This window comes from Vicugna pacos, chromosome 8 (genome assembly GCF_048564905.1).
Source record: "Vicugna pacos chromosome 8, VicPac4, whole genome shotgun sequence".
Lineage (NCBI taxonomy): Eukaryota > Metazoa > Chordata > Mammalia > Artiodactyla > Camelidae > Vicugna > Vicugna pacos.
Genome location: NC_132994.1, coordinates 7096185 through 7120002, shown reverse-complemented (window position 1 = coordinate 7120002; position 23818 = coordinate 7096185). Strand labels below are relative to the sequence as shown.

Here is a 23818-nt window from a genome sequence, read left to right as displayed (position 1 = left end):
ATGAGAGTGGGGAATAGATGGCTAGATTTTAAAAAATATTTTTATTGTGAAATATTGCAAACATAAGACACGAGAGTACAGAATGTAACGTAATCCTACCATAAAGCTGTACAAACCTTGACTTATGTCACACTCGCTATTATCTGGATAACTGGCGTCCCTTTCCTGGGAACACCTAAGTGCTGTTGGGAGGCCCACTACATGGACAAGATTATTCAGGGAAGACAAACTGTCAACAAAGACTAAGAGAGGATTTCTGAAAGAAAGAAAGAAAGAAAGAAAGAAATCAAAAAAGAGCCAAAGCTACAATTCTCACCTTTCCCCCTTTCCTCCATGCTGTTTATGTCAACTTTTTAGATAATTTCCCCTGTTTGTTTATATTACCTGAATTTGGAGTCAGATAGTCGCCTGTATATAGCTTTTCTCTCACCCCTTCTTAAGAAGCCACCAACCTGAAGGGACAGAACCAAACAAACCAAAACAAAACAATAAAATAAAACATTAAAACAAATATAAACTCTTACCTTCTCTACACACACAAGAATGACTTCCATCCACCAAAGCCAAGCACGTTGAGTTGTTTTGGCAAGGATCACTGAGTGGATCGCAGGGGTTATGGTGCTGATGGCAGAATTTTCCAGTATAGAAGGGTGGGCAGAGGCACACAAATTGTCCAGGGATGGAAGATTCATGACAAAGAGCTCCATTCATGCACGGGTCAGAGTCACATTCATTTATTTCTTCACTACAGTTTTGTCCAGTCCATCCAGATGCACATTCACAGCTGAAATAAAATTTTAAGAAATATGAACTATTCTGTTTCAAATATGTTCTTCACATTTTCAGTGTAATTATTCCACGGATGTATGGATGATATTTTCTCATTTATATGAAGATTAATGAATTATACATATTTAAAAAATATTATTTGCCTCATTTTCTGAGACAACTTAATGTATATTTTGGCCAAACTGACAGCATTGGCTGAAATAAGATTTAAGAAATATTTGGTAAACTTTTCACATAGTTAGGCCACTGAGACATATCTGAGATCAACATTGCTACTGATTACAAATTGTAGCAATTATTGAGCTGAATTACCAGTTGAGAATATTTCCTCAATCATTTGTTTTATGTAAATTAATTTTTGCAGATGGGATCATTGTTTATAAGCTTGAGATGATATTTAATTCAATGTCTTTAACAACATGTGATTCTCAAAATCACCAGAGTACATGTAAAAAGGAGCTCCTTTATGTTAAGCAGCTGTTTTTCTTTCAGTTTTTGTCTGCTTTAAAACATCTTTTCTATTAATATTTGAATAATGTAGAAAATGGAAGAGAAAGCGAAAAAATAAAAAGTAAAGCAATTGGATGCTGTCTGTACATCACAGACGGCAGCTCAATCTAACCCTCCGCCATCCAGCATCTGTCATTCTCTTGACATTTTTGACTTCAGAGAGCACTTTACCCAAATATTTTCCATCAAATTGGGCTAGTTTTGCTCTTAAGAGCAGGAGAATTTTAGCAGGGCAGGAAAAAAGGGTTTTCCTCATACAGCATTATTCAAATAAGGGAAATGGACAGGTGATAACGCAACCTGAGTATTGTGAGCATTGTCGATCAGCTGGGCGAGTGAAGGCAATGTTATGGCGTGGGCAGGTTCAGAGAGAGAGCTCGTGTCAGCCTTTGGCAGGCAGAGCTCAGGATGGTGAGTAATGCACTGTTGGGCAAGTAACACAACGTGAACAAAGCATGGGAGATATTAGAAGAATTATTTTTGGAAATAATTTGTTACCCTATTTATGTCTAAATAAAATATGCATCTCAGCAATGAGTATTCCTTCAATTTCTAGTGGTACTTTTCATTTGTCAAGTCACATCATATTTTATAACTGTCAAATATATTATCCAATTTGAGACTTAAACTTTGAAATAAGTAGAAGAGCTATTCTTAGCCTCACTTCACTAACAAATTAGATATTTAAGATAACTTTAAAAATATTACATTGTCAAAAGATCTAACTTGTTCATGATAAGCAATATCTTGCTTAAAAAAAAAAGAAAAGAAAGGAGGGAGGAAGGCAGAAAGAAAGAAAGAAGAAAGGAAGGAAAAGAAAGAGAGAAAGAAAGAAAGAAAAAAGGAAATTGCCTCATTTGCAGTGTGAAAGAGCTGGGAACACCAAGACCCTTCGGTATTAATAAATACACAGAATACCAACACAGTGAGGAGGGAGTTTCAACTGGGAGTTGAAATTGAATTCTAAATAGAAATAGTTGGCATCGAAACAAATACTAAAATAAATAGTGGGTAAGATGATTTTAGGCAAGATTGACTAATGATGTATTTATTAGTTCAATAAAATTAAGCCCAGTATAAAAAAAAAATAAAACAACTAGATTCTACAGCTACTTTTTTTTTAAATTTGGTAATTTGCAGAGAGATTGCTACTATGCAAATTGAATATTTCTTTGTAAGCTCTTTTTGCACAAAGGCCAACTTACAACTGAAATCATTCGCAACTTTGAAATATGAAAATATATTTTGAATATATTTCCCTTAAGAACGAGTAAAAAGACTTGACATTTTAATTTTTTTCCTAAAAAAAATAATGACATTATTTTGGTGCCTATCCATCCTCGTGTGCCTAGACAGTCCTGGCTGAGGCCTATTGATTTAGTATAATTATTTACAGGGTACCTTTTTATAATAGAAAAGAACAAATCTGACTCCATATGAGATCTGGACATAATCTATGTTGAAAATATTATAAATATTGATTAATATAAGATCTTTGGCTAAAATCCATTGACTTAACTGAATTCTTTCATTTGGGAAATTGAGGGCTAGAAAGCTTAATGAAATTGATAATCTCAGAGAATTGCTGTAAAGATTAAACGAGATGATGAATAAAAAGTGTATAAAAGCCTGAATCAACAGTGCTTAGCAACCCACAGTGGTTACTAGGTGCTATCTCAGAATTTTAAAGATCATTTGTTACCCTATTTATGCCTAAATGTAGTATGTATCTCAATAATGAGTACAGCTTCAATTTCTAGTGGTAATTTTCATTTGTCCAATCACATCATATTTTAAAACTTTAAAACTGTCAAGTAAATTATCCAAGTTGACACTATCAAAACAACTTTGAAATACGTAGCGGTGCTATTCTTACTCTCACTTTGCAAATGAGATAGCTAGAAGTACAAAGGAGACAAGTGATTTATCCAGAGTCATGCGGTTAGCAAACTTGAGCTCTGAAACCCAGGCTTCCTCATCCCAGTTTCCCTATTTTTTTTTTTTTTGCAGGTTTCACATCCAATATAAGACCATTTAATGTTTTATGAAAAAAATGTTAAAGTTAGGTATAACCAAATCCCAATAAAATAGCTTCAGTGTATTTATTTTACTTGAAATGATTTTTAAGGGAAATACACACACACACTATTTGTTTTTCTTTTTCTCGTATTCTTTCACAGGTAGGGAAATGCAACTTGAATATTTTAAAAGCTTTCTCTGTGAATAACCTACAATGCTTGAATATTCAGCATATGCACTGAAGGGTTTTTTTTTTTTTGTCTCAAATGACAGGTGGCCAATATTTCATGAGGGATCCTTACAAGGACCAGGTCCCCAGAAAGCATCTGGCCACCCGTATGTCAGCAGGATCGATGAGTCCAAGGCCTATGGAGATGAACAGATATTTTGTGGGGAATAAGGTTCCAAGAAACAAAGTCACTATGAGTAGCTGAAAATCAGGTCTACACATTTATATATTTGAACTTGCTTTAGTACATGTGAGAGAAGCTAGTCCTTGATGGATGGAAAGACATATTTTATGTGAAAGGTTCAATCTGGTTTCTAGGTGTGCCATGAAATAATTTCAGGATTCAGTGTGATCTGGCAGGGATTTCCAAACTCACAACAAGAGGCAGAGTCTTTATGGATTAAAAAACTAAAAAAGCAAAAACATGACTTTTCTATGACTTTTCAAGTATAAAATTTCCAGGAGTAAATACTTGGAAACTAATTTAGTGTGTACTTAAAAGTAGATTAATGTATTTTAATTTGCTGTCTTCTCTAGAGAGAGAACCAAAAATCCACTGGCATAAAATGCATTAAATTCCTTGTAAGTAAGAGCAACATTTCAAGTCTTAAATGTTGATTTAAGTTACCAAAGCTAATAATAGAAAATAGAGTAGCATCATTGTTATAAAAAAGGGAAAAAAGACTATTCATTATAGAAATTCATTGATTTAAAAAGTTTTAGTAGATTCCAATTTCTGAATGCTAATCATTCTATATGCTTATTTTACCATAAATATTGATATGCAGTGACCAAATATTATTCAGCAATATTTAGCTATTTGAGCATGTTTTGTATATTAGATATTTGCTATAATCTTATAAATACAAATCTAATATACATAATTCAAAAGAAACTTTTCTTGTAAACTAGATCACTTTACTGTTTGTTATAGCCGTTACTCATGTGCAAAATAAAATTCCAACCAAAACTAGCTGGTGAAAAAGAAATGATAAGACTGAATGATAAAATAGTATTCTTTCTTTAATGTCTTAAAAATTGAGGGCATACAAAAAGGAAGAAATAAAAAATATGAGTTATTCAACTAAGTCTTTCATTCTTTATTTTATTGTTAGATCCATTCATCTATTTGTTCATTTATTTCCTTATAGCATCAGATGTAGCATCAACAAAACTATATTAATTATGAATCTTAAGATGGTCGCTATGAACCACTGCAGTCATCTTGGGACAAAAAAAGTGGGAAACCGTTTAGCTCATTCAGACTGGTATAATTTATTTCAAGCAAACTCTTTACTTTACTAGCAAACATTAAGTGTGGAAAATAGGATTAACATTACTCTGAATAACAGCATGAAAATGCTAGGAGGTAAAAATTTATAAATGAGACAGGCTGGGACTTGTGACCTGGGACCCCTTTACTGGAGTGCTTGCACCTGGAAAAATACTTCCTCGAGCAACAACCACAACAGAACAAACTATAAGCAACAAAAATTAACTGCGTGCAAGCTCAGTGGGGGACAAATTATGAATAATAAGATACAAAAAGACCCAAACCAACGACCACTTCTGAACTGTCAGGGCACTGAGCATTACTCCTGCTGCCAAGCGGGTGGACAGACCATCTAAGCCAGCCCCTCCCCGGCCTGACCCAGCCATCCACACCTTCATTTACCCCATTTAAGCACAAACTCGTCTCCTCTCAGGGAGTGAGCAAGGGCAACTCTTACTTGTTTTTGTTCCCTCGTGCTGTAGCATGAGTCCTGATAAAGCTTTGCCTGAATTCCCTGTCTGGCCTTAAAAAAAAAAAATTTTTTTTTCCTGGATCAGACTCATAATTAGGTAAAATATACATGAACTGTGCATCCTAGAAAAATAAAAGGCACCTCATCACCTCACAGGCAAAGGATTGATACAAGAAGCCACCCACAGGAAGCCCTAGCATGCATCCTACCCCAGAAAAAGTTCAAGACTTCCCAGTATTAGAGCCACGTTATTTGGAAGAGCCTTTGCAAGGCTAGAAGAAGATACAGTTATTTGCTGCAGTAAAACTTATTGCATCAGTTATTTTCCCTAGAAAACACATAGCAATAGATACTGGTCCTTCTGGAACCTGGTCCAACACACCAAAGAGAATTGTAACTCCTCCAGAGACAGACATTCCTGCTACAAACATCAATTTTGCTCCAGTAGGTACACCATGTTTTCTAAACGCCAAAGATTCCAGAAAGTCAAACAAAGCGTAGCATCCAAAGATCATACCAATAACTGTATTGTTGGCTTCTTTCTTTTCAGCCTCCTTGGGGAAAAAGGGTACAAGGACAGAATAGCACATCATGGAACTAACTTAATGGAAGCTGCTGACATCAGTACAAGACTGTTCTCTTGAAAGTCATCTGGGTGCCTCCCTTGCACTTCCTGGATGGCCATCACCTCTTAACGTGCAAGACTGGGGCAGGTCCTCAGAGCATGTCGCATCCTGCTGTCGTTAAGTTGCCAAAAACCAGAAGCCATTTTTTTAGATGTGGCACTTTATCATTGAGTAGTCCCAGTGGCGGTGAGAAAATGATGCAGGGTAGCACCAAAGCCAGGAATACCCGTCTCACACATCCAGCTGGTAACTTAAACTTCTCCAAAACAAAAAGGGGCAGCATAGGGTCAAGGAAGCCAAAACACGAGCTGAGTGAGGTGATGATGAAGGATGTAAAGTCACCTTGCGTAAAGTGATGAATTTCCAAAATGAGCGTTTCCCTATTGTTTAACACTTTAAAACTCAGCATCTATCAATTGAGAAGGGTTTATTCCAAGTGCACCATCTGATTTTCTTAATTTTCTCACATTTACCATTTTAACATTTTTACGAGCCTTGAGATCTGCCGTGAACCTGATAAATTCTTGCCAAAAATTCAGAGAGACTTTCACTTGGTTTTGGCTGGATTTCTTTAATTTTGTAAACCCAGCCTGCTGGCGGTTTGCATTTAGATCCCCTATGGGATTGTGGTGTAGGGGAAACTGTCCTGTGCCAGGAGTGGCTCCTGGTCCAAACTGTGTGCCCTGTCAGGTCTTAGGTGATGATACCAGGCCAGGCCCCTGTGCCCCAGGAACTAACACAGGATTTTCTAATTGATTCCCATAAGGAGGGGGAGCCAGTCCAACCACTTCCTGAGCCCCAGTGTCCAGAATTAGGGCTGGCTGTACAGAAAATGGAGGCAGAGGAAGGGGTGGATACATTGGCAAAGCAACCAGAGCGGCTGGGACAGCCGGCTCAGCTGGAGGAGTTAAGGTTTGAAGAAGCGTATCCTAACTCTCATTGCCTTCCTTTACTTATTTTCCCTGATGTCATAGCACAAAAGCCTGCACATACTGGGTTTCATCACTCTTTCCCCCTATTTTACAGAATGTCTATAGTTGCAGGATTGTATGGAGCCGTTCACAGGCCACCATTCCTCAGCATTGTATTCTAAAACTATAAATGACAACTTATCCCCTCTATTTTGCCTTGGCACCAACCAACCGGGCTGAGCCCTGGGCTGAGGCTTTTGTTGATTTTAGGAACCAAGTGGAAACTTCCCATTCTCCCTGGGAATTCCCACCCTTGGACAAGAATAGACAGGGTTTTGTTTGTTCTTTGTTTGTTTCTGTTGCTTTCCTCATTTGGCATCGGTAAAATTTTAAAAATCACAAAAATGACTTGGCTATCAATGAGAAATGGTACCAAAACAAAATGAAATGAAAAACCAAAGGACAAAAAGAAAACCCTAAATAAATGTTCAGGTTTGGTCTCGGGGTTTTACATACACCAATGACACAGGGGACCAAAAACGATGTAATTAACACAGCAAGGGTGGCAGTATATGGAGATAACTCTGCATAAACCCCTTGTGGAGATCCAAACAGGTCCTCTGGCCACAGATTGTTAGTCGTCCTTAGGCGTGGGTTCACAGCTGCAATCAGACCACTTATGCAAAATATGCATCAGAGGACTTTCTTTAGGGATAGCTGAAACATTTCCCATTTGTAAGGCAAATACAAGACAAACAAAATGCAAATGCTGCACACGTAAAACACAAACAGCACACACAATTACTAGCAATCAAAGAAACAAAGGAACTGGCTAACCAATTGGGTAGAAGTCCAACAACTGTTTCTTGTCTCCAACAGGGTAGCCCACTCAAATACAAAAAAAAAAAAAAAAAAAAGAAGAAGAAGAAGAAGGAAAAAAACAAAGCCTATTCTGGATGAAAGACCTAAATGAAGAGGGATAAAGTTTCTGGCTGTACACAATGGAGCAACTTACCCTTCTGTGTGGAGCCCATCAGCTCCCAGATGTCAATTTCTTGCTCCAGCTGCCAAGTTCTGGGGCAGCCAGTGCTGCTTAGGGGAATTTTGAAGGGAAGATCCTCAGGACATGTGATTTTGGAAGCTGTTAGAGCCTTACCTAAAAACTCCCCAACAGGAGCCAGCTGGCCACGAGCAGCAAGGCTCCAGGTTGGCTTCACCAAAATCTGTTACCAAGTTCAAACTCATTCTGCTCGCTGCAGGACAGACCAATACATCGAAAGATGAGGTGTTGGGGCAAGGAATAATGACTTTATTTGGAAAGCAGACAGACTGAGAAGATGGTAGACTGTTGTCCTAGAGAACCGTCTTCCCCAAGTCAGAATTCAGGTTCCTTTTATACTGAAAAGAGGAGGGTTTGTGGCTGGTTGTTGCAAACTTCTTGGCGTCAGAATCCTTTGTTCTTGCAGCTGTCCACCTAGGTCAGGTCACGATGTTCCTGCAAACCTCTAAAAGACAATGCTATTCTCTGTTCTACAACCTTCTATCTCAATATGAACGGGAAAGTGTTATAGCCTTAAAGGTCAGAGCCTTGAGAATGGGCGCTCCTGTCTATTTCAGGCTCTAGGCAATATTCTTTTACAAAAGGTGCAGATCCAACATGACTAAGCACTGGAAACAGAGCCCAGGGTTAGAGCTAAAGGAACAGATCTTGTTCTTCCCTGTTACACTTAGACAATGATTATTGCATGCTGATGAGGCAGAGTGGGTAATGGGGAGGACTCAGTGGATTTTAGCTTCAGTGTTGCAGAGAAAATGGTGCTATCAGGTGAGATAGGGAAGGACAGCGATGGGAGCGGGAGAGCAGGAGAGGGTACTGATGCTTACTACACAGTAACTTACATTAATTGCTTGATTTAAGATACTGTTTTATATGTAAGAAATTCCAACAATGGGACTCTGGAAAAATGAAGCTTGTAATACAAATTCAAGGGCCAATTTAGCAAATATTACCAGGAATAATTTAGCATCAATTAAGTTCAACATTGGCCTTTTTACTGAAATACAAATTTAATTGATTAAAAATACAAAATTAGCCACTCTCTTGTGTGATATATTCTTCAATATTTTATGGAATCTTTGAATGAGAAAGAATAAGTAGAAAATAATTCTTCTAGTTTGATCACCTAACAAGCACTTGATTGATAGACAACAAATCTTTTCAATTTTATTTTTATTTTTTTGAGAGTGAAGGTTAGAATACTGAGTACATATTCTAAATGAATTTAAGAATTTCTGTTTTAATATTAATAGGAAAAGACCTTTTCTATCCACTCTATCAAGTCTATCCAGTCTAACAAGTTTATCAAGTCACTTGAATATATATTTATTGTACATATAATATATATATTCAAGAGATATATACTTTATAATGTGGGGCACATACTATTTATCTTTTATAAATAGAGTATGTACATAATAAATAGATAATACATTTATCTATACTGGAAGAATTTTCTATATTTTTAAGCAATGTTCATTTTGATGTAAATGAACTATTTGGATATTTCCTTGGTATAATTCTATTTAAATTATCTACATGTTTCCAATATTCTACATGATCTCATCTCCTGTATAAGAAGACAATTGATCAGTAGAGGTTTTCACAATTGTTGAATTCAAGATGCTCTCAGCAGCTCGGAAAGACAATTCCAGGCTTGTTCAAGATTCAGAGCATCTTCATCTCAGAACAAGAAGCTGAAGTACCAGCCAAGCAGAGGCAGAAGCTGCCTTGGGTCGAACCTCCAGGACACTCACACTCAGAACCAGAAGAAGTAACTCTGATGGAACTCATACTGTATTTGGAAGAAAACCCCAGTTTACATCCTTAAATCTGGGAATGGAAAACCAGAGCCAGCCATGGGTCAGACACAAAGAGCCGCTGCCCATTTTTCTCATTGTCATTACAATATAGAAACCTTAAGAACAGAGCGTTTGCCACTGAGACAAATGATCAGATGGTAGTAGGTTTCTTTTTTTAGAGCTACAGTGAGCACAAGAAATTAATCTTGAAAATGACTAACAGTAATTCAAATAAGGTAAAATAAAACACATATACAAATGCTGCCTACAAGACTAAAGGCTGCCATCCTGTGAGTTTACCTATTGATTCAGGAATATGGCTAATGCTATAAACATGGCTCACAGGGACACTTACATGAATCAACTTAAACCATAACCTCAGTTTACATTTAAAATGTGTAAAGTTTTGTATTTTATGTTTCATTTTTGATGGTGTCTGTATATGTGTGTGTGTGTGTGTGTGTGTGCAAGTGTGTGTATAAACACAGAAAATTGATGATCTGTCAGTTTTCCTGAACAAATAAGCATTATTTCTGGCACTGTTTTTTTTTTCTTTTTCCCAAAATAAATCCTTTAGACAAGTCAATGAAAGTCTGCTTTTAAATACAATTTCCTACATATTTAGATAAATTTGTACTTGCACATTTTTACTTCCTAAAATTTAAGTATATGTATGCATGTGTAATCAAATACATAATAGTTATCAACTATACACACACAATTATGTTCAAATTGTACTCAAATAACACCTAAAAAATACACACACAGTCTTTTAAATACAGTTTGGGAATAAAAACTCTAGATGTATATAAGTAAGTTTTTCTTTCAAGTACCATTTGAGTAGGAGGTAGACATTTAGAAGACAAAACAGGATACAGTGTATTAGTTAAAAGAGTTAAAGTCCTGAGAGATGGAGCTTAAACAAATTTGTGAATATTTCGTAAAATCATCCCTAGATGTGCACATGTCAGAAGTTTTACAGGGAGACACATTTTCAACTCCAAATTGAATAAACATCAGACTTTAAGTCTCAGAAAAGAAATCAATGGAGCAACCAAAGACAAAACACTTCTGTACATTTAGAAAATGTACAAAAGGAGGTAGGAAATGAATAAATCTTTGGTTTGTTGTTGGGACTAGCATTATAATAAATGTTGTATCTGTTATCTCATACACACACATACACATACTATATATAATCTCCATAGTATTATGTATCAGCCATATATACTCTAATTGCCAATCATATACTCCTAGTTCTAGGCTGTACACATACAATGCAATTAATTATGAACAGCAGTACAATTGGGGTTAGCCAATGACAAAAATATATATGAAAATTAACCTACTTAAGAAAACAGCTAAGTATTTAGAGCTATAGAAATTATTCTGGACCTATGATTCCATTAAAATATAAGGTTGTAGAACATTTCTTTTTTAAAGAATCTAGAAAGCACCCATATTTATTTATTCTTAAAGGAAGTGAGAGATTATAAAAAGAAATGAGAGCAGCAGAGATGGGGAAGAGAGAAAAAAGGAGAAGAAAAAAAGGAGGTGGAGAAATCTCTTCTAAGGGATGTCACTCAAGGGTCCCTGTCTCACAGGGGTTATGTGTAAAGTGTTTATACCTATGATCCTATTTCCTTCCTGGAATTTTGTAGTCAATCCTTCGGAGCTTGGAGAAATTGATGGTCCATGTTAACTAGAGAAGTAATACAAGAATCATCACAGCAAACCGTGGTAAAAGAAATCAAAAGCTAAGAGAAACGAGCATACGAAAAGATGTATTTTATGTAAAGTCACACGAAAGTGACCATGTTCTGCAGGAGGACCTGGAGACCATCCTTCTTATTAAAGTGGTAAGACGTATGGTCTTTAGAGGTGCATCAACTTCATGAGAAGCTTAGTGTTGGCTAGTCCCTGGAGGCCAGGCCTGATTATAGGGGATAATACTACCAAAATTAACTACTTGTAAGTATCAAGGATGATAGGATTCTGGGATGTAAAAAGACCAGGGGGTGGTACATAACCATCAGAGAAAGCAGGGTACAATTACAATGATCCCCAAGGTTAGAGAAGCAGTCCAGGGGCGCAGATCCTCAGAGAACTATGGAGACACTTAATAGAACACATTGTCTTCAGGCGCAGGTTAGATTGGATAAATTAAGAATGGATAATTAGGATCCCTTGACCAGTTTCCAGAACCCAAATCCACTGATTGAAGGAGAGGCCAGGTGCCCAGGAAAAAACACCCTACAAGATACTGTAATGATTCCACCAAGAAGACCTATGGCCATTTACTTTTGTAACTACATTTAAGAGAAAGAATGACAAACATTTCCGAAAGGAGTAGCTCACAATGGGTCCACTGGTTCCAGTTGTCATTTTCCGAGTCCCTGCAGATATATCTGAAATGGGCTTACATTTTACTTGGCAGAACCCTCACATCATTTCTCTACTTGGTGGTCAGAACTATAGAGAATGAAAACTGGAAGCCTTCAAACCTATCTCTTCACTTAAACTCTCACCCTCTGGCCAGTACTGTAAATTAAAAATAACATAGCACTCTGGATAAGAAACAGAGATGGTACCAACCTTCAAGACAAAAGGAGGGTCCACTATCATTTCTCCATTCTGTTCACCAGATCCCTACCAAAAACCCGCATCACCTTGAAGATGGCCATGAACTATTCAAGGTCAACCAAGTAATAGCTGGATTGCTGCTGTTGTAACAGATGAAGTACTTTTTTTTTTTAATTGAAGTATAGTCAGTTATAACGTGTCATTTTCTGGTGCTCAGCATAATGTCCCAGTCATGCATAGATACAGATATATTCATTTCAATATTATTTTTCATTAAAGGTTATTACAAATTTGATTCCAATAGTATCACAATGTTCATATGTATGTACTTCTGTATACTTGGAGAAATTTTAGAGGCTTGCAAAAGCAGTAAGACATGTGGAATGAAACATAGAAGTTCAGATATTCTGATTGCAAATACTTTATTATAGTAGCTGTGTAAACTTGAGCAGGTTATTTCTCAGAGTCTCCGTTCCCTAAAAATGGGGACAATAAAATATCTTTCTCAAGTAGAGACTAAGTTAGCTGCTACTTACAAAATATTTAGAGAAATATCTGGAATTTAGTGGGCACTTTGATTAAGGCTATCATTATTAATTATGGAAATATTGAGTAGTGCATTGAGTAGGAGATGGAAATTTTTTTTCTTAACCTAATTGTGTACCAGTAGCTTTTTCACTTAGAGCATGCAATATTCTTAGAAACAAACAGCTTTTTTCCAGTGCTTTGCTTTTCGTCCTAATTTCAAATTCTACTTTTTTTTCTGTAGCATGGGGTAGCAACCCATTTTTTTATATTGCTTTATTTGTCTTTTACGTACTAAGATCTGTCTATGCATGGTGTTTGCCCACAAAGAAGTGAATGCATTCACTTTGGATCCCCTCAGTGAGCCACTTTTGCTGTTGTCCAGCTCAGCCTCCAGGGGAAGGTCCCGTTCTTTTGGGCTTTCCTGTTGTTCTCTCTCCATCAGATCTTTTCTCTCCCCATCTGATCCTTCATTTCCCTAGTAACTCATTCAGTGCCCAAATAATTAATATGCTTTTCTTAACAATAAATGAAATGAAGTTTTTGTCCTTTTCCAGCACATTTCCACTTTAATAAAATCTTTCGATGTCTCCATTGAAAGGTGGTCTCCACATCTGTCGTCAAGCCAGTCAACATGTAAATGTTTTTAAGGATAACGGCTGTCTCTGTACAGGTATTATGTCCATTTTAACTGAAATAAATGGATCCTCTAATATTTATGAAAATCTCAGTTTACTGTTGTTCCATTTTCATTATATCTTAAAGTTTTTATGAATAGAGAACACAAATATATTGGAATTTTTGAATGCTTGCTTGTTTTCCCTATTTTTATATAGAAATCTATAAAACATGTTGAGTCTGATTTAATGCCATTTATTATATTCATCTCTAATCCTATATCCTCCTAAACTCAAAATATCTAACCCAATTTTCCTTTTCCAAAGTCTTTTTATTTTCCATTTCAGATTATAGATACTGTATCTAGAACTGGGAAAGCCTGCAGATGTTATCAGTTAACCACATAGCGCCCATTCTCCTTTGCCTGTTTCTTTATATATCTCATTTTATTCAGGAATCTACCCCCTCTTCCGCATCTCATGTGCTAAATGGGAGACTGACTCTGTGCTGATACCCCTTGGCTCGGGTGAGTCTGATTGCTCCAAGACAGTGAATTTCAACTTTGGCTGCACATTAGAACCACCCACTAGCTTTTGAAAATTCTGAAGCTCAGACTGCACCCAGGATTTACCAATTTCAATCTCTCAGCCTGGGATGCGGGTCTTAGTTCCAGTGTACAGACATGTTTACTCATCTCCTGATGAGATGTTTAGGAACACAGACTCAACTAATTAGCATTGATTCAGTGTGAACATTTGATACAATGCATGTTAATGAGTTGTGACATTTGCTGAGGTCTTGTGAGAAATATGCTTTCTCAGCCTAATGAAGCAACCTCCAGAAGGGATGATCTCTGTCTCTTTCAATGATGCCATGGGATATACATGTGGAGCCAGGATGTTTTATATCACTTTGCACCTTGAAGGAGTTTACCAATAGAGTCAGAACACAGATCCCCCAAAGGGATCTCAGACAAATGAGGTCATTTCTTACTTCCATGGCTCACTTTATCTCTGGACTTCTAGTTAAATGAGCTGGTGATTTTGTTATCAACTAAACCTGTTTGAACCATACTTTCAGATATTTACAGTTGGATTAATATGATTATCTGCTTCTATATTTGTACCTATAAAATTATGTTTTTCTGGGAAATAAAGAAATATTTAAAACCATCTTGAAATTTTATTGTAAAATTTCAATTCATAGTAACATATTTCATTTGTGTGTGTTTGATTAGATTCATTAACTCATGGAAGACTCATTAAAACTACTTTAATAGTCCAATCGACATAGCCAAAATTTGGAGCAACTGGTTCAAAGATTTCAGCTCTTTAGTGGATTAAAGTATGAAAAGGGGAAGTTTTGCCTGAGGGAATGAAAGTAAGCCTTTAACTCTGAAATCAACATGATCCGTAGACTTTAAAAAAAAAATCCATAGATCTGTAATTACATCTAGTCCCTTATATTGACATTGCAATGTCTGAAATATGGGTCCAAGTCTACAATTCTAAATTTCAACTCATTATTTTGTTCTATATTTCAGATATTACAAAGTATAATACTGATTAAATAAGTCTACTTGCTTTTTGACTATTAATCATCGCATTTCCAGCATATATCCCACCATTATTAAAAAACAGAATATCCCAAGTTATTTGACGCTCTTTATGAATCCTTGCCCCATCATATTTTTTCATTATTCCTTCAAAAAGAACCAGTATCTTGAAATTTGGTTTATCTTTTGCAAATACTTCTTCATAATTTTATCTATATGTGTATCTTTAAATAAAAACAGTTTTATTTGGTTTGTGTGGTTTTTTTTATTTTAAATTATCATCATATGTTTACTAACTTAAAGGTTTTTCCTATCTCCATACATTGTTTTGCATTTGCTTTTTGATAAATGTCTCAAGAGATATAAAACCACAGACGTTCTGTCTTTGGTACCTTTAAGAAAAACTACTGTTTTTCAATGTCTGCTGAAATCAGTCTTGACAAATTTTGACATGATGTGTTAATGCACAAGTAAGACTGAACTTTAATTCCAGCAAGTGTGACAACAATCTAAAGAAATAGTGTCTAAAGGTGAACTATGATCAGCTGACAAAGGGTAGCATGAATTCCACTATTAGATTTCCATATACAGGGTGATACATTTAGGGATAGAAATGAGGAGTAGAGAAAATTAAGATTCTTGACTTCTTCCTATGGGCAGAACACAGTCTTTGGGACCATATGCATGCTACCTGAACATGACTGAAAAATAAGCACCACTCTTCTTAATTTAAAGCTGATGAGACTGATCTTCAGTGAAGACCCCAAGCTGCTCAAGAACACATGAACAAAAAACAGGCTCCAGATGGATCACAGACTTCAGTGTAAAATGCAGAATTATACAACAGCTAAAGGATAACATGGAAACAAAACAAGGTCATCTTGGGTGTGGCGGTGACTTTTTAGATAAAACACCTCAAGCATGATTTATAAAAGAAAAAAAAAAGATTAGTTGGACTTCATAAAAGTTAAAAGATTCTACTTTGAACAAGACACCATTAAGAGTGTGGCAAGACAAAACACTGATTGAGAGGCACTGCAAAACATATACCTGATAAAGGTTTTGTATCCAAAATATACAAAGAACTGTTAAACTCAACAAACAACTCAATTTTAAAATATGGCTTTTTTCTAAAAAAAAAAAAAAAAGAAAGAAAAGAAAAAAAGAGGACACTAATGAACCCATCTACGAAAGAAACAGACTCACAGACAGTAAACAATCTAACGGTTACTGGGGAGAGGGGGTGGGAAGGGACACATCTGGGAGTTTGAGATTTGCAAATGTTAACCACTCTATATAAAAATAGATAAAAAATAAATTTCTTCTGTATAGCACAGGGAGCTATAGTCAATATCTTGTAATGACCTTTAATGGAAAAGAATATGAAAATATATGTGTATATATATATATATATATATATATGCATAACTAAGACATCATGCTGTATACCAGAAACTGATACATTATAACTGACTATGCTTCAATAAAAAATAAAATAAAATAGGTTTTGATACTTCCTCAAAATATTTGAACAGATACTTCATCAAAGGAGATATACAAATGACAGATACACATGAAAAGATGCTCAGCATCCTATGTCATTGGAATTCCAAATAAAACAATGTGGTACCACTACACACCTATTAAAATGACAAACTCAAAACACAGATGACACATTAAAGCTGGCAGGGACTCAAGGCAACAGGAACTCTCATTCATTGCTGGTGGGAATGCAAAATGGTACACTCACTTTGGAAGACAATCTGGCAGTTTTTCACAAAGTTAAACATTCATAAGCTTATCATAAGATCCAGCAATCACATTCCTACATATTTACCCAAATAAGTTGAAAATGTATGTACACACAAAAAAAACTCCACATAGATCTCTACAGTAGTCTATTCATAATTGCAAAAAATTGGAATCAACCAAGTTGCTCTTCAATGGGTTGACAGATTAAAAAAAATGATGTAATATTCAGCAATGAAAATAAATGAGCTATCAAGCTATGAAAAGACATAGAGGAATCCTAAATGCATATTGCTAAGTGAAAGAAGCCAGTCTGGAAAAAAAAACTATATAGTATATGATTCCATCTGTATGATATTCTGGAAGAGGTAAAACTTTAAAGGTAGTAACAAAATCAACACTGTCAGGTAGCTAAGGGAGGGGAAGGTGGTCGGGGGAGTACAGAGCATTTTATGGCTTATATGGGAACCCTCTGAATTTTCTACAAAATTTTATCTGTATTCCTAAAACTGCTTTTTAAATAAAGTCTATATAAAAATGTATTAAAAAATTGCAGGGCTAGAATTGAACCCAAATCAATGCATGTTCATTGAGAATACAAAAGTTCAAGTTGAATGTTGACAGAGAAGAAATAATCAGTCCAGTAAGGGTATGTTGAAGTAAGAAAGAGTGAGGCTATGTAGAAGATGAAAATTAACAAGAAGAAAGTGGGATTCTCAGGACAAGGGAGCAGGAATATTGATTCTGAGGAAAGCAATTTCAACTTCATTTTAATACTTAAGAAGCGCTAGCCAAGTAAACACTCTCCCTTTCAAAGGATCTGTTTCTCTAAAAGAAATAACTGGGATCAAGTCCATGCTTTAAATAAAATGAATAACAATGAGTGTCTGTGCTTACAAGTTGGTGCTAGAAGAGGGATCCACCAATTGAGAACCATAAGCCAAAGGTCTGACAGTGACAGCATTCTCCAGCATAAGCACGTGGGGGGCAATCAGGACAACAATGTTAGTAGTGATCCCAAGTATACCACACTTCAAACCTGAATTTCCTAGTGGCTAGGCATATGCAAATGTCTTCATTATAACATCAAATGAATAAGATATACACATTAATTTGTTTATTCACAAGCCTTCATTAGTGTCTGGAAGCATGCAGGGCACTTGGTATACAGTAGCATTCTAAAGAAATAGAACTCCTTTGCATAAGTCTAGCAAGGGAAATGGACATAAATTTAACAGATAAAAACAAAAATGCAATTACAAGTTGTGGTAAGTCTAGGAAGAACATGGGGTTGGGAGTTGAGGGAGGTTTCTTATAGGTGATTTTAAGGTGATAATCCAAGTCTTAGAGGCCTTGAGACAATGGATAAGAGATAGGAAGGACAGAGTACTCCACAGAAGGAATAGCAAAAGAACAAAATTGAACTAAACAAAGAATATTTGGTGTGTTTGAAACACTGAAAGATAGAAATTATATGTGTGTGTGTGTGTGTATATATATATATATATATACATCCTCACAAAACAGGTGTTTTCCCCTTAAATCAATTAATTTTAAATAAAAAATATTTTGAGGGCCATTTATATTCATTTTTTTATTTTTATGGCACACGCTGAAATAATAGTTGTATTCTCAATCATTGTATAAAGCGTGGATTAATGACCTGCCACTGTATCATAGAAGTCCTGACCTCCAGTGCATTGTAAAGGAATACAGAGGAATGTTTAGAACCCTAGCATATTTTCTGTGAACTCAGAATATCACTTTTCATAAAATTTTGATTTAACTTCTCACACTATTTCAAGTGGTTTCAAACTACAGTCTTGTTTAGGAAAAAATTAAAGGACAGACATAATGTTGAAAACTTTTGAGAAAAGGAGAAAGAGGTAGACTCTAAAAGATAGATATTTTTAAACAATGGCTGTACCAGGGCATGCACTGATTGTGATTTATTTTAAAAATCAAGACTAAATATGAAGAATCTTTAGGCTATATACTTTATAGTTTCTGACAAAAGAAAGCACATATTTTCCTATGCAGAGGGATAATATTTTTTGATAATGAAGTCCAGGAAAAAAATGTATGTTTCAGTCTTTTAGTACGGGACATTGGGAGAGATAATGGGCCATGTCTTTAAGCATGGCTTTGCAAGAGATACAGAAATGTTCGAATGGACACCTTTTAAAATGATTCTGCATGAAAACTGAAAGCGTGATGTAACATGGTAACTTTGTGGAAAATGATTTTTTGACTAGCTCAAATGATGTGCTGTAGACAAATGTCTAGGAGAAAAAGCATGGAGTGAATTCCTAGCATCACTTTAAACCTTTTCTACGTATCAGCTGTCTTATTATTTTGGAAACTGATGAGTCTCAGTGAGTGCACTTAAAATATCACAAATTATTTCACCAAATAAATATGTATAAAATAAACTAACCTGATAAAACATACCTGAATTATGTTGAATATTTTAATGTTCTCATAGGCATCTAATACAGAGGTGTGTTTCCTTTATCCATGACTGGTAACCTTTATAAAGATCTTATCTTCAGAATAAAATATCTGTGTAGTTAGTATTATAAGGTGCATTCAGGAAATGTGTATATTATTTAAAAAATTTATTTTCTATGCTTCATATAACAATACTGTTTTAGAAAGTTAAGAATTGTTATACTCAAAGCCACTTTGATGTTTATGCTGAATTGGGAAGAAATAACCATCTCCAAAGAAAACAACCCTAAACAAAACTAACAATACAAACACACAGCTACTTGCACATAAACCAGAGAAAGTTATTGATTTAGCGACATAATCAATTTATACAGTATTAAACAATTTTATATAATAAAGGTAGACAAAGTTTTCACCATTAAATTTACGCCAAGACTCCCTAGTGTAAGAAAAAACGTAGCACTGACCAACTATTTTATGACTGAGTTGGAATGGCAGGTGACAATCAGAAATAATGAAAATTAAGAGTTCTAAAGAAAGAGGTTCTAAATCCTTTATCACTCCTGTTAATAACATCTCATTGGGAGAATCAATTGATGTATGTAACTTTTTTTCTCATATATGAAAGAGAAATGATATCTGGACATCATCTGGCCACAGTTACAGTTTAAAAAAATTAGGGACATTCTGAGAAAACCCTTTGCCAAAAAGAACATAATATATAAATACTCATTTGTTTTTCATGCTGAAAAAAGGATGCACTGGTAATTTTTGAATAGTTTACTCAGAGATGATTCCAAAGGCACAGTTTTTGAAAGTGCGATAAACAGCAGGAGGAAGGTAGGTGGAAACAAACAATGAAGGGGCACAAGGATATTTTCTGGGGTGATGCACACATTCTAGATCTTGATTTTGGAGACAGTTACACAGGTAGATACAGCTGCCAAAACTCCTCTCACTTTATATATAAGATCTTTATATTTTACTATATGTTAAAAACTACCTTAAGAAAAAAAAAATCTTAAAAACAGCTGAGTGCCTTATCCAAAGGGGTGGTCCTCTTGAAATATTGCCCCTGCACCCAAAAAAGGAAGAAAAGGAAAAAAAAAAACAGTGATGGAAAATAGGCTAATTAGAAAAAATGAGGAAAATGCAGGGGCCTCATAGACTTGATTATACCATATTATTTTTTAATAACACACCATGAAATTCTGATCAGTAATCTTTTCAGAAAAAAAATCTGGATATTGCAGCACAGATTCACATTTACACTATTTCCCTTTTTGTGCAACTGCTTATTAGCCTTTTTCCACAGTTCAATAAAAAATAATTTTAGTAGCAAAACCCATAACCCTGAATTTGCATTTTGTGCCTGTCATAGTCATTGCCCTCACAAGCAACATCAGATCTGAAGCAAACGGTGACTGATGGTTTTCTAATGAGCCATTTGTGATGTATCTGAATTGCTTTGTTTTGGCTTTGCATTTTTTTCTTAAATTTTATAATTTCTGGGGCTTTATATTAAACAAGTCAACAGTTTCAAACACAAATCTTAAAGAACAAACAAACAAACAAATAAAACACATTCTAAGACAACAGCACTTTTCATCTCAACTTTTATATGAAATGAGACAGACTAACGCTCAAAGATTTGTTTCCTACTTTTTTCTAGAACAAAAATAGTCTTTAAATATGTTCCTACCCAACTCTGTTGTGTTTAAGAGATTTTACATATGGCTACAGTAAATTATAAAATCCTGGGCTGCTACGGTTATGAGAAATGTTTTAATATCTGTGTTCAGAATACATCTGAGGGTATTATGATTTGAATTGTGCCACCCTAAAAGATCTTGAAGTCATAACACTCATAGTCTCAAAATGTGATCTTCTTTGGAAATGGCGTCTTTACGAGTTCACCAGGTTAAAGTGAGATCATGAGTGTGGGATTTAATCCTATATGACTGAGGTTCTCATAAGAAGGTGGAATTTGGAGAGAGCTGGACAAGCACAGGAAGAAAGGCACAAGGACGCAGGGGCAGAGACCGGCGTGATGCAGTAGAAGCTAAGGAACACCAAGTACTGCCCTAGCAAACTCACAAGGAGGTACGGGGGGAGCTTTTTTAAGGTAGGAAACAACCAGGAACTTGATTCATTCTGAAAAAAAAAAAAAAAAAAAACTCTCTTTCTTTCCCCCTTTCAATCTAGCTTCAGGGAAGTAAGAGAGTTCATTTATTCATTCAAAAAATGGTTCTTGAGTAGCTGTTTGGTTTATCAGTGTCTTCAAGTAACACATTACCACCTGACATGCAGCATAGAAGCCTTATAATAAGAAACAGTGATTTTTTTTTCCCTCCCCTTCCTTTGTGCTCTTCTTACCAAAAAGTAATTTTACCTAATCAGTAAATTTGAAAACCTGCTTGTAAAATTATAATTGATCATAGGATATATTAATCTATCAAAGACGGTGTACTTAACTCTTTGAGTTACTCTTTTTTGATGAAATTGAAACTACATGAGGTTCCAATTCTTCCACTGAGAAAAGGATAACCATTTAGTCTTGTGCAAATTTGTCAGAATTACAGCGACGGCTTCTCGCCCTTGGTGGCTATGGGATAGGTAAGGGGAATACATGTATTATTTTATATTCAAAGCTAGACTAGTTGATGGTGACCTGAAGCCATGGATTTGGAGTCATGCAGACCTTGCTCTGATATTTAGATTCACCACTTTCTAACATTGTGATTTTGCTTAAATGAGTGAAATTATCTAAGTCTTGGTCCTCTCATATATAAAATCTAGGCATATCTAAGCATCACTAAAAGACTTTGTTGTAGCACAAAATAATATAAACTACCAGTGTCTGGTAGAGATAGTCTCATTAATTGCTTGTGTGAAGGTAGTATTAAATCTGCCTAAATGGTAATTTGATAAAATCAGTCCAAATCTTGAATGCTGACACACTTTGATTCATGAGTTTCACTTATAGGAATTTACTGTACAAATTTACATATATGTGCCTGGAAAGGGGCACATAAAAATCATTTCTCCAAATAATCATTTATAACTGCAAAAAATTAAAATTTTCTAGGTAGTTATAATGTTATATCTATAAAACAGAGTATGGTGTGATTATCCAAAAAGGAGAGGAAAGATTCACATACCAACATATATTTTTTTAAAAACTCTGTTTTTTATAAAGTAAAATTTTTCCATCTGCTAAAGGTGGATACCATAGATTGCTGTTGCCTGGATTAAATTCTGATGTGATTTTACTTTTATATTAGAACTTATTTCACTTTTATTATTTGCATTTTTGTGCTCCTATGTATAAGCTAAGTAAAGCAAAAAAAAAAAAAAAAAAACTAGTAATACACCAGAATTTTTTTGTTTTTATTCAATGTTACATACAGATCAACATAGCTTTTTTTTTTACTTATACGTGATTTCAAACTTGTTTCAGCAATATTCATCAATTTTTTAAAAAGTATCCTTTTAAGAAACAGAAAGTTTCTAAGGTATAGTGCTTTGTAATTTAAGGCACATAGGACAGATTTGCATAAATTATAAACTGAGGAAAAAATTCATATGGCCAACTGGGAGCAAACCTTCATGTTGTCTGAAAGTCCATACTAAAGTGTCCATAAGAAAATTAGCCCAAAGAATCAACACAGATGCCAATTACACAGACAGGAAAGGAGCCAGATGCTGTTGGCAAAACATGCTCCAGAATGCGGCATCTGGGTCCAAAAACTGCCATACAGAGCCCCATCTGCAGCTAAAGCTGTTGACTCTGCTTTGGGGGAAGGAAACTCAGGAGTAAAGAAGGCAGTTAAATTCTAAACCGTGCCAGGATTAGCAGAAGGCAGGTTGTAGTCAGCATTCAAATTACATCCTAGCCTGATTTGCTTTTTAATGTCTCGAAACTATGTAAACACTAAACTGTGTCAACTCCAGTTGTTCAGAGATGAGCCATGTAGGTAGTCCAGTAACTCAGGACACATGGATAAGAGATTTGATGTTCCAGTAAATTTTTATTCCCTAATATTTTCTTCTCAAGGAATAGAAGTGTATGTTCAAGGAAATGCAATTCTTATTTAAGCTATTAAAATATATATTACTTTAAGTGTTTATCATGATATATAACATGAACTCCTCCAAATAGTATAAAATTTAATAATTTTTACAGAATTTTGATAAGTTTTTTAAGATTTGTCACTTCACAAAGTGAAATAAGATATTCATTGCATACTTTACTGAGACTCCTGAAATTTTTACTCAGTGGAAGTTTGTAGGAAACCTTCAGAGAACCTTAATCTTAGATAATACACTCTTCCTTAATTACAAAAAGTCTCTTTTTAGTGTTCTTTATTATGTATACGTGTGTGTGTGTATAATAGGGTGAATCGACATCTATACAATTATAAGTATTCATCATTTATAAGATGCTACTCTAATCTTAGTCAGGCATTTATTTTGAAAGCAAGATAAATGTTGAGAATAATAGAACCTAGTGATAGACTTTACTATAAATCAAGAAATGAGCTAAATACTTTGTGTACACATTTTGTTTATCACCGTAACTCTATGAAATATAACTATTATTATTTCCACTTTTTGATAAGGAAACCAGAAGCTAAGGAAAATAACTA

General features: G+C 35.1%; 1 protein-coding gene across 1 annotated transcript in view; it reads right to left on the bottom strand.

Annotated features, from left to right (window-relative positions):
- EYS (eyes shut homolog) overlaps window positions 1-23818 on the bottom strand; it is a 1174088-nt gene that overhangs the window by 773022 nt on the left and 377248 nt on the right. The window contains 1 exon segment of the mRNA XM_006211933.3: window positions 525-784. Coding sequence (XP_006211995.2) covers window positions 525-784 — 260 coding nt within the window.